Source organism: Cyprinodon tularosa, unplaced genomic scaffold, assembly GCF_016077235.1.
Source record: "Cyprinodon tularosa strain WSP-4 unplaced genomic scaffold, ASM1607723v1 ctg150, whole genome shotgun sequence".
NCBI classification, from domain to species: Eukaryota; Metazoa; Chordata; class Actinopteri; order Cyprinodontiformes; family Cyprinodontidae; genus Cyprinodon; species Cyprinodon tularosa.
This window is the reverse complement of record NW_024038332.1, coordinates 1,061,772-1,078,221: the sequence shown is the minus strand read 5'-3', so window position 1 is coordinate 1,078,221 and position 16,450 is coordinate 1,061,772. Positions and strand designations below refer to the sequence as shown.

Genomic DNA, 16,450 nt, shown 5'->3' with positions numbered 1-16,450 from the left:
CGAAAATATAGATCACCAGAAAACAAATGATCTCATCACTTAAGTTGTTTAATTCATGTCAGTATGTATTTGACCTCATGATACATTTTAATACAAAAAGACTTTTTTTTTATATATTCAAAATACATTGTATCATTCAGTGTGATATCAGAACTATAGACAATATTTGACCACACAAATCAAATGTATTTGAAAACAACCGAACCTAATAAAAACATTTATAGTTTGGGATAAGAATAATAACATTGATTGTTTTTACATTTGTTGCAACACAATATAAATTAAATACAATTTGAAAATAAAAATAAAAAAAAACATACTAAAAAGCAACACAACATTCTATGTTGTTGAAATAATCCCTTTAGAATTAATCTTAGAAATGTTTCTGAATAATTTTTATTTGATAAAAAAAAATACAGAAAGAAAGAATCAGCAAAAATATTCCCTTAATTGAAATGTTTACCACAGAATTGTGGCATCAATAGTTTCTCAGATTCAACTGCACATTTTACTAAAAAAGATATACAAAAATATAAAAATAAAATAAAATTCTAAAGTGTCTTTTCTCTCAGCAACACTATTGTTTATGTGCAAAATTGTGCTTCCAGAAATGTTTACAATTGGAAAAAACTTTAACTTTCCTGAAAAAAATCAAACATCTTTGGCAGTTGATATTCCTAAATCCCTAAAAATAGCCAGTTGTGTCTGTGTAAATATCCCATCCTGGCTTATTGTAAATCACTCTCACTAATGTATAAGCAATCATGTACATCCCAATATCAAGGATGTTGGGTGTTTATCACTATTGGAGGTCTGTCAGCTTGTGTAAGAAGATGTTTTCTGCATTGTGTGTCAGTTAATAGGATTAAGCTCCCTAGCTTTGTTCTTCAGATGCCTCTTACGCATCTTAATAATCCACTTCACAGTAAGTTTAGCAAAATTGGCAGCTTTAAAGAGAGCCATAAAGACAGCGCAGAGGATGCCAACCGAGCTCCAAGGATTTGCAGTCACTATCTGTATAGAAAGAAGCAGAGTTAACTTGAACAATTAGAGACTTTTCCCACCAGGTTAACATCCATTGGGAAACTTACCAGCCTGATTTCCTGCATGTAAGGATCTCTCCATTCAAAGACAACAAAGAAGAGCTGAACTGTTTGTTCCTGTTCTGGCCTTTTGTCATTGAACTTCACCACTCCAGACTAAAAGAATAAACATTTATCATTTAAGCAAAGCCTTTAAGAAAAAAACGTCTTCATAAATGTAAGATTAAATGAGTTTTGGATTACCTCTTGCCGAAACTCGACTGCTTCATTGTTTCTTCCAGATGTTTTCACTAAAGACATTTTGACCCAGGTTCTGAATCCTCCAGAGAAGGTCCACATGGAGTAATTCCGCTCACAGTCCCTCATAAACTCAGATTTGTTTGCGCTTGAAGAACAGAAAAGAGAGGTGACATGAGCTGCTGGATTAGGCTAGACAAAATTCAGGCATTGAAAGAAGTATTCATACCTCCTAAAACATTTTCTAATTTCTTTGCAACCAAAAACTTTATTATAATTTGCTGAGATCTCAGGATATAGACCAATGTAGGTCAGAAATTTGAAAAACGTAGTACTTTTACAAGCCAGGTAGAAGATCAAGGTAAGGCAATTCACTGGACGTCAACTTTCCAGTGAGGTTTGGCGCCTCCTTACCTGTGTCCTTTATCTTAATGGATAAAAAAAAAGTGTTTATTAAAATGGCAAAAATTTTAAACAAAACAGAATTCACTACAAATGTTATTTCTTTGTATAATAAAAGATTTTATGTTTCTACTAAAGAAAAGCCTCCCAGCAGTATGATGCTGCTACCGTGCTACAGTGTACACATGGTGCATTCAGGGTATTGTGAAGTGTTAGTTTTCAGCCTCACGTAGAGTTCTGAATGTAGGTGAACAGAAAATCTATCTTGGTCTCATCTTTGCACAGTTTATTCTTTAACATCTCAGCTGTTTTCTCCACATAAAACTATTTTTTTCAAATTGCTCTTCATTAAAGGCCAAACCTGTTACTATATAACTAATAGTTCTAACACCTGAGCTGTGGATTTCTATAGCTCCTCTAAAATGCCGTGGGATTCTTGGCTGCCTCTTTATCCTTACTTAGCCAGACTTTAGTGCTTTGCTTTAGTAGAACTGCTGTTTCTTCATGCATTTTTTTCCTTTTCTAACACATCTGCAAGCAAGGCCTAAGAGATTTTTATTATCTAAAAAATATTGTACAGATGCTCTTATTTCCTCCTTCTTATGTTGCTATTCTCAGCCTATCACGTGATTTCAAGGTTAATTACCACAAAACCAGTTAATTTTTGTTTGCATGCTTGTTTGTTCTCTTTATGCCTCCCTTTCATTCTACCAAAGAGTCTGAATAAAAAAGGTTTAATTCCAGTGCATCACACTCCCACTTTTCCCAGCCAGATTGATTTATGTCGTGGACATGGCATATTATTCTAGAAAGAAGCAGGTACAGCCGGATTTCAAAGGCAGGACTAACAGAGTCAGATGAAACAATTTCTAACCAATCACATAACTATGGATGTCACGCAAAAGGATCTTCTTTTTCCTTCTTTTTTTTTTTTTAAAGAAAAACTCTTTGAGCATCCAGTTATAGAAACTTTACCCAACTTTACCCAAACATTGCTCCGTTGCGACTGCAATCTGGATTGTTATAGTTACTAATAAGTGTTGTTGCATTATTGGCCCACCACCTAAACTGTGATTTGTCTGGTCTGTTTTAGATGTGATGTTAGAACTCCCCAACAACATAGAAATTTGAAATTTGTTTAGAGCTCACATGATCTCTGCCTGTTCCTATTAACCATATCATAATGAACTGCAGACAGTTTGTCTAACAGACTGTGAGTATTTCTAGCCAAAGGTTCACTTTGGGGTGACGGAATACACAAGAATTAAAACAGATTGGTATTTTCTCTCAGACAACTTCGTTAAAGATTAAGTTTACAGATGGGCACATAAAAGGGTTTTATTTAGGCAAGGACATACATCAAAGGTACACATAAACAGCAGCAGCAAAGACTTGATTGCCCACGGCAGTTATCTCACATGGCAAACAAAACAGGATCAATACTTTGGGCTTACCTTTCAATCAAGTCACTAAACTTAGCAAAAAGCATGTAAGAAATGGCGCTGAAGTCCTCTTGTGTTTCATTCTGACTGAACTGCATGAAGATCAGCTCTTTGTTTTTTACGTCTGATGGGCCCCGGACCACCACAGCTCGTTTCTACAAATCAGCAGAAAAAAGCAGACATGCGACTGTAAATGAGCAGCTAAGAGTGCATGTAAAAAAAAATCCAAACCCCTTAAGATGTACTAAACTTTGTATTATTACACCAACAAACCAATTAAAAAAGTGACCTATAAAACTTGAGTGGAAGGATATACACCTTTTCAAATCTGTTTGCAAATGTAAGAAAGTTTGAACCGAACAATAAGTTTTGGAGAAGTTCAACAGGTTCTAAAAAAATTATCCAAAACTTATCAACATCTCAGAGCTCTAATCAGCCAACTCTGCAGATAACTCTGGAGAAGATCCTCAGGTGTGAGAATCTATAAACAGGACAAGCTATAAGATCTATAAATCTGTCCTCAATGGAAGAGATGTGCTGTCATGAAAAAGGAAGTCCTGTTTGCAGTTTACTAAAAGTCTTGTAGGAATCATGGCAGATATGGAAGAAGGTCCTGTTGTTAGAGTTTACTAAGAGATTATGAATATATTAAATAACTAGAACTGGAAGTTATAGTTAATTAATAGGTCATTCAAGTCAAGGGTAGAACTAATGAATTATTATCAGTTGAATGATTCTGTCATTTGCTTAGTGACCAGGGTTTTTAGCCTCTTACCTAAAAGGCTGGGACTCCTGAATCCATCTGTTAAAAATCGAGTTGTCTATCATAACTTTAGTAATTTAGGCTATGACTCTTAGCAACGTTATTAATAAAATAAAAGTGTCTCTGTTCATTCGGATGCTACTGAAAGAAGAGTGAATCCAACCTGAGCGATAAATCTTTCTCTGTGTAAAATAAACACAAAGACCAAGGGTTAAATTACAATGGTATCTTTAGTAGCTACAATCACACAGTATTATATCTAATAACTATGCAAAGACTAAACACTACTGAAAATAAGAAAAAATACATAAATAAAAGGGGAAGAGGGGTTTAAAGGTCCGTTCAAAGTCTGAGGGATGTTCAACGTTTAAGGCTTAAGGCATTGAAAGTGTCCTTTAAAAATAGCAGCAGATAAAATGTGAATAAAACCTGACGCAGAGATGTTTCACTGCAGTCAAAACAGTGAAGTTACATTCAGTTTATGGTGAAGAATTAATAATGACTCAGGAATGCATTAAACTATGATGAGGCCGAAATGGAAATGCATTAGCTTCGCTGGCCCCAGGGGTTCTGGTCTGGACAGGGTCCAGCTGAAACAAACAAAGGGTTAGCTCAGGAGTTAGCCTCTATAACGTGTACAGCATGAGGTAGCTGAAGTTACAATGTTGTGTAGTGAGCTTTAGCATTCAGTTAAAACTCTTTAAACCATCAGCAGTTGAATCAGAAAGCTTCTTTCAAATAAAACATCAACACAAGTACCTATTCTACCTGGTTCACCCAAGCAGAACACCATGCTTGCATTAGGGCTCATAGAACAGCAAATTTTCAGCCCAACCAATGTTACACACCCTATTCATAGACCTTAAGGACCAGCACAAAATACCCTATATAATAATTCTATGACCCCTTTAAGCATCAAATGGAAAGGAGGGGAAGGATGATGTTACTGTTTTGGTTCGGTGGAGTGAAGGCCTTTAGCTCGGTCCGAAGGCCTTCTGCAGGTCCTCCAACAGCAACTCTCAAAAATATTTGGATCAATCCGATGCAATAACAAGAGGTGATTTTGCAAGGGTGTTAATTCTATAACTCTCGGTAGCAAGGGACATCTCCCTTTTAGCTACGGTGGATAGTTTGTAGCTGCAGCCTTCAAACAGCAGCTCCACTGTGCTGCTCCGTCTCTCCGTCATAGACAGTCCCAGGTCTGGCGGTGTCTAACGGCTTCTAAGTGATTGGGGGCCTGTTGTTCGGCGGTTAGATTTAGGTTAGCAGAGCTGGATTAGCTCCTCTCTGTCTCTGCTGTAGCAGGCTTCGGGGACACTGCGTTCAACTTAGTTTAAATCGCAGGAAAAGTAATAACACTGCACTCACCTTCTTTTGAATCGCAGGAAAAAAGGCAGCTCGACTCGGTCCAACGAGCGCAGACTTCTCTGGAGGGATTTGGTCGCTACTTAGCGTAGCCTTCAGCTGAAAGCGCTCAGACTAGCCTTACATTGACTAGGGCCACCGGCAAAATAGGACGTTAAAACAGGAAGTTACCCATTTTAAAACCTCCGCCAGAGGGGTGTGTCTTTAGAGGGGAGTAGTTCTGTTTACATTGGCGTCGCTTGACCGTAACAGTCCTCTGGCCAGATGAGACAAAACCTTCAACCTATTATCACTCTGAACTGAAGCTAATTCCCTGACTTAAATATAGTAACTAGCTGTGAGCCTAAATGACTTACAGAGAGAGCTGCAGGAGAATGTTATAGATTAAAACATATAGATCCGTGTGTCTGGCCCAATCAAGTCCAGACCAAGATCCAGTCAGGAGTCAATGGTTGGTGAAAAAAAAATAATAGCAGACATTTTCCCTTTGAACTGACTAAGTTGAGCCTTTCAAAAGAGGAAGAGGGAAGTTTTCATAACATGCAAAGCTATCACAGACTGGTAGCTGTAATTGAAGCCAAAGGTTCTACAGAGTTTAGACTTTTTGTTGGGTTAAAAGCATCATCGTTTTAAGGGGTTGGAATACTTTTGCAGGGGCACTATTTATCACTAAAGGTGTCAGTATCATATCTGCTTTCACATCATACCTTTTTCTGTTCTGTGAACGGCCCAACGTAAGTCACCTCTTCGATCTCGCAGTCCACTTCTTGAGGCGTCCCGGGTTTCACCAAAGGTGGGATGTAGTCATGGTAGTGATGTTTGCAGCTCAGCAGCTGGGCGTCGTCAGGGAACAGAGCGATACCTACTCAAACCAAAAAAGAAAAGGTTTCACCTTTGAAACTCCCAACAGAGCATTAGAAATTTTAATTTAAATCACACTTTCCATTTTATTCTATCTTTTCATAGTTTTATTTCAGATTAATTCTTATCTGATCTACTTTTTGTGTCAAATTCACTTTAGATTAATTGCCCTGGCATTGTGTATTTGAATTCCAATAAATGTAATCTGATACAACAGAATAAAAATGTGTTATATTCATAATTAACACCCTAACTGGCCAAATCTGTGGCTGGTGGCACAAAGAAGGAGGTGTGAAGTACAGCCGTAAAGTCGCAGATACTCTCATTAGAGGTACTATGTAAACATTTCGGACAAACTCTTCATCTGTTAATCTCTTAATCTCCAAATTTTATCTCAGCTAAAAGTACCCAAACCTCAAAAAGAAAATGCTTGGGTCAGAAAAATCAGTCAAGATAATGACATCAAACTGAGCTACAGGGGGGATGTTATCAACGGTTTTGTTACTTTAACTGCATCAGTAGGAGAGATTAACAAGAAAAACTATTTGATAAGAGCACTTTCTGTGTGAGAGGTGAGCAATGCCTGGAAGAAGTAGCCTCTATTTCTTATGTTACAACCACAGTTCTCTGGGTATTTTATCTTTGTTTTATGTGATACAGCTAAACATAATAGAGAAGAGGATGCATTTACAATTGGAAATGTTTCTAACAAGAGTCCCCAACCAGCTTCAGTGTAACCGGTTCCCTTCTGCGTTGTGCTTGTTATTGGTAATTAGTCAGGCCGTGACTCGGTTTGGCTTTCTTCGATTTATTCTGACGAAAACATTAAAGAGAAAAGCAATCGTTTTACAAGCTGCCCGCTCCAAGTCCTCTCCCGCAGGACAACATGACAAAAGGGCGGATCATGTCTCACAACATTAAACAAAATAAACCTTCTTTACACAACATACCTGACGAAAACATTAAAGAGAAAAGCAATCGTTTTACAAGCTGCCCGCTCCAAGTCCTCTCCCGCAGGACAACATGACAAAAGGGCGGATCATGTCTCACAACATTAAACAAAATAAACCTTCTTTACACAACATACCTGACGAAAACATTAAAGAGAAAAGCAATCGTTTTACAAGCTGCCCGCTCCAAGTCCTACACAAACAAAAATACATAACAGAAATTAACTTAATAAATCTATAAATAAACTGGAAGTATTTAGATAGGAAATAAATAGGACACACCTCTCCCGCAGGACAACATGACAAAAGGGGAGGGCCTAAGGGACGCAAACATTTTAAAGACAAAACCATAAAAGAAGAAATAAAAAAAGGAGGGGCTACCGTTCTTAAACTAACACGTTCAAAACAATGACAGCTTTTCGGTCAGGTAGAGAACAATACAAACAACCAAAAAAAGAAGACATTTTGTGTAATTATAACAACAACCAGGTTACATCAGCACAGCTGATAAATCTTTTCCCAGTTTTCCTTCTTTGTTAATAAACAGCTAAAGCTCAGATAGTTTGGATGTCAGCCTCTTAACAGCTATTCTTTTAACTCTCACCGCAGATTGTGAAGCAAATCAACCTGAACTTTGACTGGGTTGCTCTATTGATGTTTGGCCTAAACAGTTTCTGTGTATCTCTGGCTGTATGTTTAGTGAGTGATGTCCTGCTGGAAGATAAACCTGCGTTCCAGGCTAAATGATCTTTTATTATGTCTTCATGTTCCTGGACGTTTATTTAGATTTTCTTTGATTCATGTTTATAAAATGTGCCGCTCTGAGTTAGTCTTATACTGTGGCGCAAATAGCATGTAATTAGATGATTTACAAAGGTGGATGGAATACCCAAAAGTATACATAAGTAAAAGTTGCACTACTAGCAGCTATGCATGAAATTACTCAAGGAGTAAAACAGTATAGACTAGATGTAATGATTTTATCAGATTAAATATTCTGAAAAATAATGCAAAGTTTTTTCTTATAGAACAAGATAAAAAAAAAAGAATCTAACACACAGTCATAACACAGTAATTATGTGTCTGATTGACACTTTAAAAAATGAAGCATTTGTTATTATAAGACCTATCACTACTTACAGTATTATGCGTATATAGATCAGAATAGTATATGTTTCTTCCACTAACAAGAAACAGAATACTGTTTTTGTTCACTTGACCGCCACATGACACGGCAAAATCAGCAGATAAGAAATAGCATTAAACCAATGAACCTTAAATAGAAAACAGGAAAATCTAAGTCAAAAATAAATTCTACGGGTTTATCTCTCTGATGTATTTTTTATTTGAGACAAGATCATCTAGAATTTTTACTCAAGTAAGTAGGGATAATTATTCATATTTTCCCTCGTAAAAATATAACTGGGTAAATATAACTGGTTACTACCCAACTGATTTTGCAGCAAAATAAAAAAGTTCCTGCAAACTCAAATTTTAGACTGGCAAACAAATGGATTTAACATACTACAACTTAAATACCTTTCATAATTTTTTTCCTGAAAATATATTCAAAAAATACTTTTTATTTGACCCTTTATGATTAAACATTGTTTGATGAGCACCCTGAGACCTCATTAGTTCAGCACCAATGCAACTATAAGCCTTTAGCCTGATTTTGCTGGATGTACTTCCTGTCAAATGTTCCCATGCTGTTCTGTGGGTCAAGTTGACGTCAAGTCCAACCATAACAAATGTATCCAACCTAGCAAGCAATTGAAGCATTATATTTAAGATTAATTTTTATGGATATAGAAAAACTACCAGCATCCAGTTCAACTCAGACACCAATGGAAAATGGTGTCTGAAAAGAGTAAAAAAAAAGGAACAACTTGTTAAATATAGGCAGGAGCTAAAAGAATGAGCAGAAGATTGCTGCAGGTCCGTGTTTTTGCAGTATTATTAGAAAACTCTGCAATGCCTCTTTAAGAAAACCTGAAAACTAGCACCGCATGATGAAAAGCTCCAGACCACTAGAGGGAGACAAATATCAGCTCAAATGAAAATAGATATTACAAAGAATAAATATCTATGGACCAGAGCAAAATTATAAATGAGATGCAATCTATAGGACATCTGGGGGAATAAATAAAAGTTCTAGGAATCTTTCGTAAACACTTAATCGTTTTACATTCACTATTTACATTTACATCTAATCTTTTAGTACATTTACCCTTACTAAGGATCTGGTCCCTTATGACTCAAAGTCGTCTCCCCCTAGTGGTCTGGAGCACTAACGTCATGTGGCCCTAGCTATTTGTCTTTTTTTTTTTTTTTTAGGACTAGTGACAAATCTAATGACTATTTTCTATGTTATTTGAGACTTTGACAACAGAGTAAAAAGCTCTGGTCGCATTGAGTTTACTGTCTGTAATAAGCAGTTAGGGCTCTGGTGGGATCCTCCAAAGCTCTGCCGCAGTCAGAGAGAACAGCAACTGTTTTTTATTTTGTCCGTTGAAAAATCACACAATGGGCAAAGTCAAATTCAACTTTAATTAAAAGCTGTTGGACTAAAATAATTCCTCAATGCATTTAAGTCATACACAGCCTCATCCATTGTGTGTGCCTCTGCTATTTGTCTATAAGTTGAATTTAAAAACATAGGACTGTTTTTTGTAGTTTTGGATCAGGTAAAATATTATTCAAGACTTAAATTATTTCCTAGAGTTTATTTTTACTTTTAAACATATTTAGAGGGTTTTAAATAAGTTTCTGATTCGCTGATGTTGACATTCCTCTGTCCCATGGCTGGATCTGTATCAAAGCATTGCAAAAGGTGCAAAATAGGTGATGATGTCATCTTGTGACTTTCAGGACAACCAGTAGCAACTTTTCTGAGTTTAATAACTGTTTATGAGACATTTTCCCAAGAAACAATGGACCAAAGGCAATTGCAGGTGTATGCTGCCTTTGAACAGCAACCCTTATAAATGTCCTATCATGGTCTGTCTTTTTTTGCCTGTGGTTTCTCTTTTATTTTTTTTAGAAGTTCAGTATCTTGTATGTTTAAGTGTTCACTGCCTTTTATGTTTCCTGTTCTGCATGCCTGGTGTTCCTGTGAGCCACCTGTTGTTTCTGAGTTTAGTTTATTAGTGAAAATAAAAATTATTGTTCACCAATCTATCTCAGCCTATAAGGCATATGCATGGTTCGTCACATATTTATAGAATAACTCTGTATATGTATATATATATATATATATATATATATACACACTCAAAATCTCTTGTACAACCAAATATTTGTGCTTTTTGGAACATTATTTATTGTATATTCTTTTTTGTTTACAGAGGAAGCTGAGGCCAGGACTGCTATGGCCTTTTTTTTTTACTAGGATAATCTACTGCAAGACACCATGGAGGCAGCAAGTCAGTTTTACTTGGCTTTTCTTGCTAAAGAGTGGGAAACAGTGGTGCTAGTTTGCAGCTTTGTCTTACTCTAAAGTTGTTTTTGCTACCTCTAGTATTTTTCCTTAGCATGTGTTTTGTGTGTTCATTTATGAATCCACAGCAGGTTTTGTTGTTATGTTTTCTTTGACTGCTGATTTTTTTTATTTTTCATTTGCAGTTGTTCCTGCTGCTTTCAGCAGTTTTCCTGTGTTTCAGTGTTTACGTGTTGGTCTCATTTTTGTGTTTGCAGGACCTTTTGAATTTACTGTGAAATACGTTTTAACACAGCGTTTGCATCCCTCTGCCATTGCAGGTCTATCCTGTAAAATCTGGATAAAATACATGGAAGTTTGTGGTTGTTACGTTGCCTTTCTGTGGATGCCTATGCAATAGTTTCAGACTGGTTTAGCTTAACAGCTTGTCACCCCCTTTTCAGCATCACAATCATAGCGATTCAAATCCACACAAACCTGGAGGTGGGAATGAGTCCACTTCCTTGTAGCTGACAGACATGACGGGCTGACTCAGTTTATCCAGAAAATCAGAGATAGTCTGGTAGGCCAGGAAAATTGCCACGGCAGTTAGCACCAGGTAGATGAAGATGAGCAGTACAGTGAAGACGTTCTTTAAGCAGGTTTTGCTGAATCTCCTCGGTGGACTGTTTCGTCTCAAGTCATCCCCTAAAGAAAGCAAGACACGGTAGAAGAATGTGATCAAAAATGAGAAGAACAGTATAATTTAAAAAAGAATGAACTTAGCTTAGCTGATGTTCTTATTCTCCAAACGTTAGGAGTCAAATTTAATTTGCAGGAACTCATGATTCAAAAACATCAGCGAGTAAAAGGGACGCTTGCCTCCTGTAATGTTGCCGTTGGCTTCTGCTGGGACCAGATCCTCATCGATTTCATCAAAAGAGTCTTGAGACTGACCGTTACCTTCCTCATCATCATAATCATCATCGTTGAACTGTTTAGTTGAAAAAAAGAAGAAAAACAACTACGTATTAAGCAATAAGCAACAGAAATCTTCAAAGTTAAAACAACTAAAGCAAGTAAACATATACCAAACAATATTTATGATGATAATATAGTGGATTCTCCTACCAATAATTTTCATTTTGTTGTAACGTTTGATTTAACCACTAGTAAAAGCTGCTCGCTTGAAGCTGTAGAGACAAACTTGTTTGAACTAAATGAAATTTAATTAGAAAACCAGAGGGGTAAAGCAAACATAATAAAATAACAAATAATTGTTTATCATAACTTTAATTTCAGCAGGTTGTTATAATGACACTAGCTCGAAAAGAAGGAATTAATCCACTCAAGCTAACTTTAGCCTCTTACTGACTAGCTACTCAAGCTAGTTGAACCAATGAATTGGTCATAAAGTCCTCACAAAGAGTCAGGTTTATAATAGTTTTATTGCGCATGATTTTGGCATAAACACACTATTATATTTCAGTAAGTTTTGTTAAGTATGTTTTGTCTGATGGCTGGCTTGATTGCTCATTCCATTCACCTGTCTAGCTCTGCCTTGTTACTTATCACTGCTCATTTGATCCACCTGCTCCTGCTTTTATTTAAACTCCTTGGTCCCAGCCATCAGTGCAAGATTATTCTTCAGCCTTAGGTGTGAGAGCTTTCTAGCGTTTCTTACAGTGTTCTGTATGGAGGACCAGCTCGACCATATTCAAAACTAAATGTAGAAAAAAATAAATGCTCAATAAATAAAAAAAACATACAATTACTTGCCCTAAAAATACAATAAACAAATAAATGTAGGAGGAAATTAAATTATACAGTGAGACATAAATGTATATATCTCTTTTAATTAGCTTCTTTATTATTCGCCTTTGTAATAATTACCTGATTTATTCATTGTCCGTTATAATCTTCAACTTTATTTTTTTTAAGTATTTATTTATGTGCATGTTATAATATTTTTGTCTGTTTTATTCTTCCTATTAATTTCTTCAATGCTATTTATTTCCCTTTCATTTTTACATGTCTGTATAGATTTCTAACTCATTATTCAAATGAGGAAGGGCTGTACTGGAACAGAATTGTACTCATGATGTCAACATACGCTCAGCTTGTCTGGAGCTGCATTTCCCCTCCTGTTATTATTATAGTCTCTAGATAATAATAAATTCTGAGTTTTTTCATTTAGTGGGGGAATAATAATTAACACAGTCAGATAAACACAAATAAATGAACGTTTTCCAAAAAAATAGCAATCATAGCCAGCGGTCCTTCACACACGGCTATGCCGAGAGAGGGCTGGTGGAGACAGGCTGCAATTAATTTTATGCTTATTTATTTATTTATCATTTATTTATTTATGTATTTATATTTAAATATTGTAGAGCTGGTCCTCCATAGTTCTACATTGCCTGATCCTGATCCGTTTCTGTATTTGGACCTTTGAGCTTGGCTGCCACTGTCTGATCTGTTTGCCTGGCCTGTCTTCGGATTCCTTTTGGATTCTTCTGTGGCCTGAACCTGGATTTGCCTCCTGACTTAGCTCTCTGGATTATCCTGCCTTGCTTTGTCTGTTCGGAACTGATCTGCGTCTGGAACTCTCTGGCAGCGTCCACTGCGTCTGTTCAGTCGACTGGCTGGAATCATCCTCGTTCTCTGGGGCCAGATTGAACTGTCAAACCAGGTAAGTGACTCACGCTTTCATAATCCTCCTCCGTAGAGGATAGACGCCCTAGCCACTTACACTGCAGATCTGCAGCCCCTAGTTTAAATAAATGCTTTTTAAGTTATTCCACTGTCTGTCTTGCCTGAATTCTGGGTCCTACTTTCTAAGCAATTAGAGATAAATATTTTCCGAACAGATAGAAAAACAACACAGCAGCAAAAAGTTGACTGAAAGATGAAAATACTTAAAGAAAGGCAGATAAATCGGCAGGCTAATAGTTTTGCCCAATATTTTCGGGGGGTTTTCTTATATCGGGTATGCATTTGCTGATTCATTAGTGCATTCAGCAGCTATGCTTTTAGATCACATAAAGTAGATGCATTGCCGCTCCCTCCATGTTTTGTTTGATTTGTTAATACAGGTTAAGTTTAAACTGAGAATTGTGAAACCTTTGTTATCATTATGTCAGTTTTTGCATCATGCTCTGCATCAATCTGGATAATCAGTAGCAAACCTTGGATTGGCTAGACTCCTGCTGAAATAATCGATACCAACATTGGCTTAAAAAAATTGAATTGGTTGATTTCTAAAAGAGGTTAAATTAAATATGCATATTATTCTCTAAATGTGTTAAAAGGTGGTTGAGGTTAGCTTTTAATGTTTTCTTTTAGACTCGATTTTAACACATGAGCTAAAATGTCCATAGTTCTTCTTTCTAGGCTGATGAAATTATGTGTGAATATCAAGTGCTCACTTCCCCTCAGACATGCGAGGGTTTTCTCCTCCCATAACTCAAACATGTACCAACGGCCCATTTTGAATCCAGTTGTTAAATATTTTATCCCACACCTAAAAACATGAGTCATTCTAACGTGTTTTTATTTTTTTTGTTAAGCCTCTACCTAAGTAAGCTGTGTCAAAGTTTAATCAACCGAGTTGGAATGGTCCAGATTTGGTCCAAAGCTAGGTTTGCAATTTAGTCTGTTTTAGTATATTTCAGAATGCTTTACATATTGAATATAAGAGTTATCCATTTGTGGGGAGTGACAGCCTAGTGGTTAGAGCATAGAGCTTAGAATCCTGAGCCCCACTCCCACAGACTGCCACTCTGAGCAAAGACCCTTAACCCAACACTGCTCTCTGGGCGCTGCACAATGGCAGCCCACTGCTCCCCAAGGGGAAAGGTTAAATGCAGAGGTAATTTTCTCCAATGGGAGGTTAATAAAGTTCAATAATTTATTATTACTTCACTTTGGGATTAAATCTACACTTGTAGCAAAAAGTTAAAATGCGCTTGGCGAACTAGTTTATTATGGTGTGATGGTATTTTATCTCGCACTCAAAGTAAAGCATAATGTTTGCTATGACCTCAAATTCTACCATAGCACCAGAGTTTTTGTAACATCTTTCAGTTTTCCATATCAGTCACTAGGAAGTACAATAAATCCTATCACTTTATATGGATTTATAGTTATACATATGCATATATATATATATATATATATATATATATATATATATATATATATATATATATATATATATATATATATATATATATATATATATATATATAAATATTTGTATATCTGGAGCGTGTAACAAAAGCAGTTTCCCTCTGGGATTATTAAAGTATGTCTGATTCTGATTATTCAATAGTGTTTATTTTTTAGTTAATTACAGAGTTATAGAGCGGCTGCCATCGGCGTTGGCAGACCCTTTTCAGAGGAGCATGTGCCCTGCTGTGGATCTACAGTGCCTGGGTATGCCTGGGGCACTGATTTTTTAATTGATTAACTTTCCACTTTCACAGCTCATCTCTAACAGCTCCGCCGCCACTCTGGTGCGCCCTGAGCTGACAGGAAGTGTACTTGCTCACCACCTCCCGCCACAGCTCAGACGTTTTGAAGGTGATTGACAGGTCGAGTTGCTTGGGCTGGAGACGCATCGGAGAGAGAGAGAGACATGGTGCAAGAAACGTCCTTTTCCAGGACCTGGTTTAGCAAGAAGGCTTAGCTAGCAGCATGTAGCTTTATTCTGCTTTCCCTGCCTCCTTTTTCAAACATTAAGATCTGACTCAGTATGGATAAAGACGGCTAAGACTGATTTAAAGCACTTTGTAGAAAAGGCAAAGAAGAATGAACAATCTGGGATTCACATGGAAAATAATATAATATAGTCTACTTTTTCTAGATGTTTGTTAATCTGCATATTTGATCCTAAATAAACACATTGACAGAAAATAAATAGTTTTTATATATTAAAAAATATAAAGCTGACCAATAGATTCTCCATTATTAAACTGGTACATTGTTTTCTTAGGTTTGTGACATCATATTGGACCATGAAAAACACAGATTTACCTCCACAGAGCCTCATAAGGCAACATTTTTGAACAAAATGTAAAGCTGTTCATGAAATTATGGTTTGTTTTTATATGTTTATATGTTTTTGTTGTTGGCATTCATATAAATATATTGGTGTGATAATTTAGTGTACGTTTCACTGGCCGAGACGCTACCGTTTACCGTTACCGTTCTATATAGTGGTGTTTTTTTGTTTGTTTTTTTTTTTTCCTTTTACAGTTACAAATTTCAAGATTTCAGTTTTCAAGTATTCAATGAAGATAAATTGTGCCTTCATCAGTAGTGGATTAGAGAAATACAGTTAAGTTCACCAGTGGGCCATTTCAATTCAGTTTGGTTCAGGTAGGTATTTAATGATGCAGAAAATAACAATCTGATTGTACAATTTATTTATGACGCTTTATAATAATAAATAAGTGCTATAAAATATTTGCTCACTTGCTTGCATTAATTATCTGTGCACGTGCTTTTTTTAAATAAATAATTGTTCCCAATTTTTTTTGCATTTTATTTGGTGCCCTATTGTGCCCCTGTACAGTATTGGGTCAGCTGCCGCCCCTGGCACTGCTCCAGTCACATGATCAGAGTAAACAGTCCCGGGAGAAGAAAGTCAAACTGTTGTTTATGGAATATTTGGGGAAAAACCTTACAAATAAAAAAGAAGAAGTTCTAAACACACCTGTTGGTAGCCGCTTCTTCCAGTTCCGGGCATTCCTCCGCTCTTCTTTTCCTGACTGGGTCTTTGTTAGAATCCTTGAAATTATTTCTTTATAGTCACAACACTGACTTTGAAGAAGGCGGACATTTTTCAGAGAATCTCATTTCCCCTGAAGACGCTCAGCCGGTTTCTGCTGCAGTTCAGAGCCGCTTCTCATCCAACCCCCAACCAACCGCCCCTGTCTCTGCATTTACGCTCAAGTTTCTTTTTC

The 16,450-nt window shown here is 36.6% G+C and overlaps 1 protein-coding gene across 1 annotated transcript; it reads right to left on the bottom strand.

The window, feature by feature from the left end:
• Positions 1 to 30: 30 nt before the first annotated feature.
• pacc1 (proton activated chloride channel 1) lies at positions 31 to 16,450 on the bottom strand. The gene is made up of 8 exons (XM_038279497.1): positions 16,201 to 16,450; positions 11,364 to 11,475; positions 10,980 to 11,189; positions 5,960 to 6,114; positions 3,137 to 3,279; positions 1,287 to 1,428; positions 1,092 to 1,199; positions 31 to 1,014 (listed from the first exon to the last, which is right to left on the bottom strand). Exons 1-8 carry the CDS (start codon positions 16,231 to 16,233, stop codon positions 853 to 855), a joined length of 1,065 nt encoding a protein of 354 aa, XP_038135425.1. The 5' UTR covers positions 16,234 to 16,450; the 3' UTR covers positions 31 to 852.

Bases quoted from the DNA above. Each gene is read 5' to 3' on its own strand.
- pacc1 (XM_038279497.1), bottom strand. From the start codon at position 16,233: ATGCCCGGAACTGGAAGAAGCGGCTACCAACAG. The intron at 1,429-3,136 runs GTAAGCCCAAAG...CTGTTCTTCAAG, and splicing joins TTTAGTGACTTGATTGAAAG to CGCAAACAAATCTGAGTTTA. The intron at 1,015-1,091 runs GTAAGTTTCCCA...CTTTCTATACAG, and splicing joins ACATGCAGGAAATCAGGCTG to ATAGTGACTGCAAATCCTTG.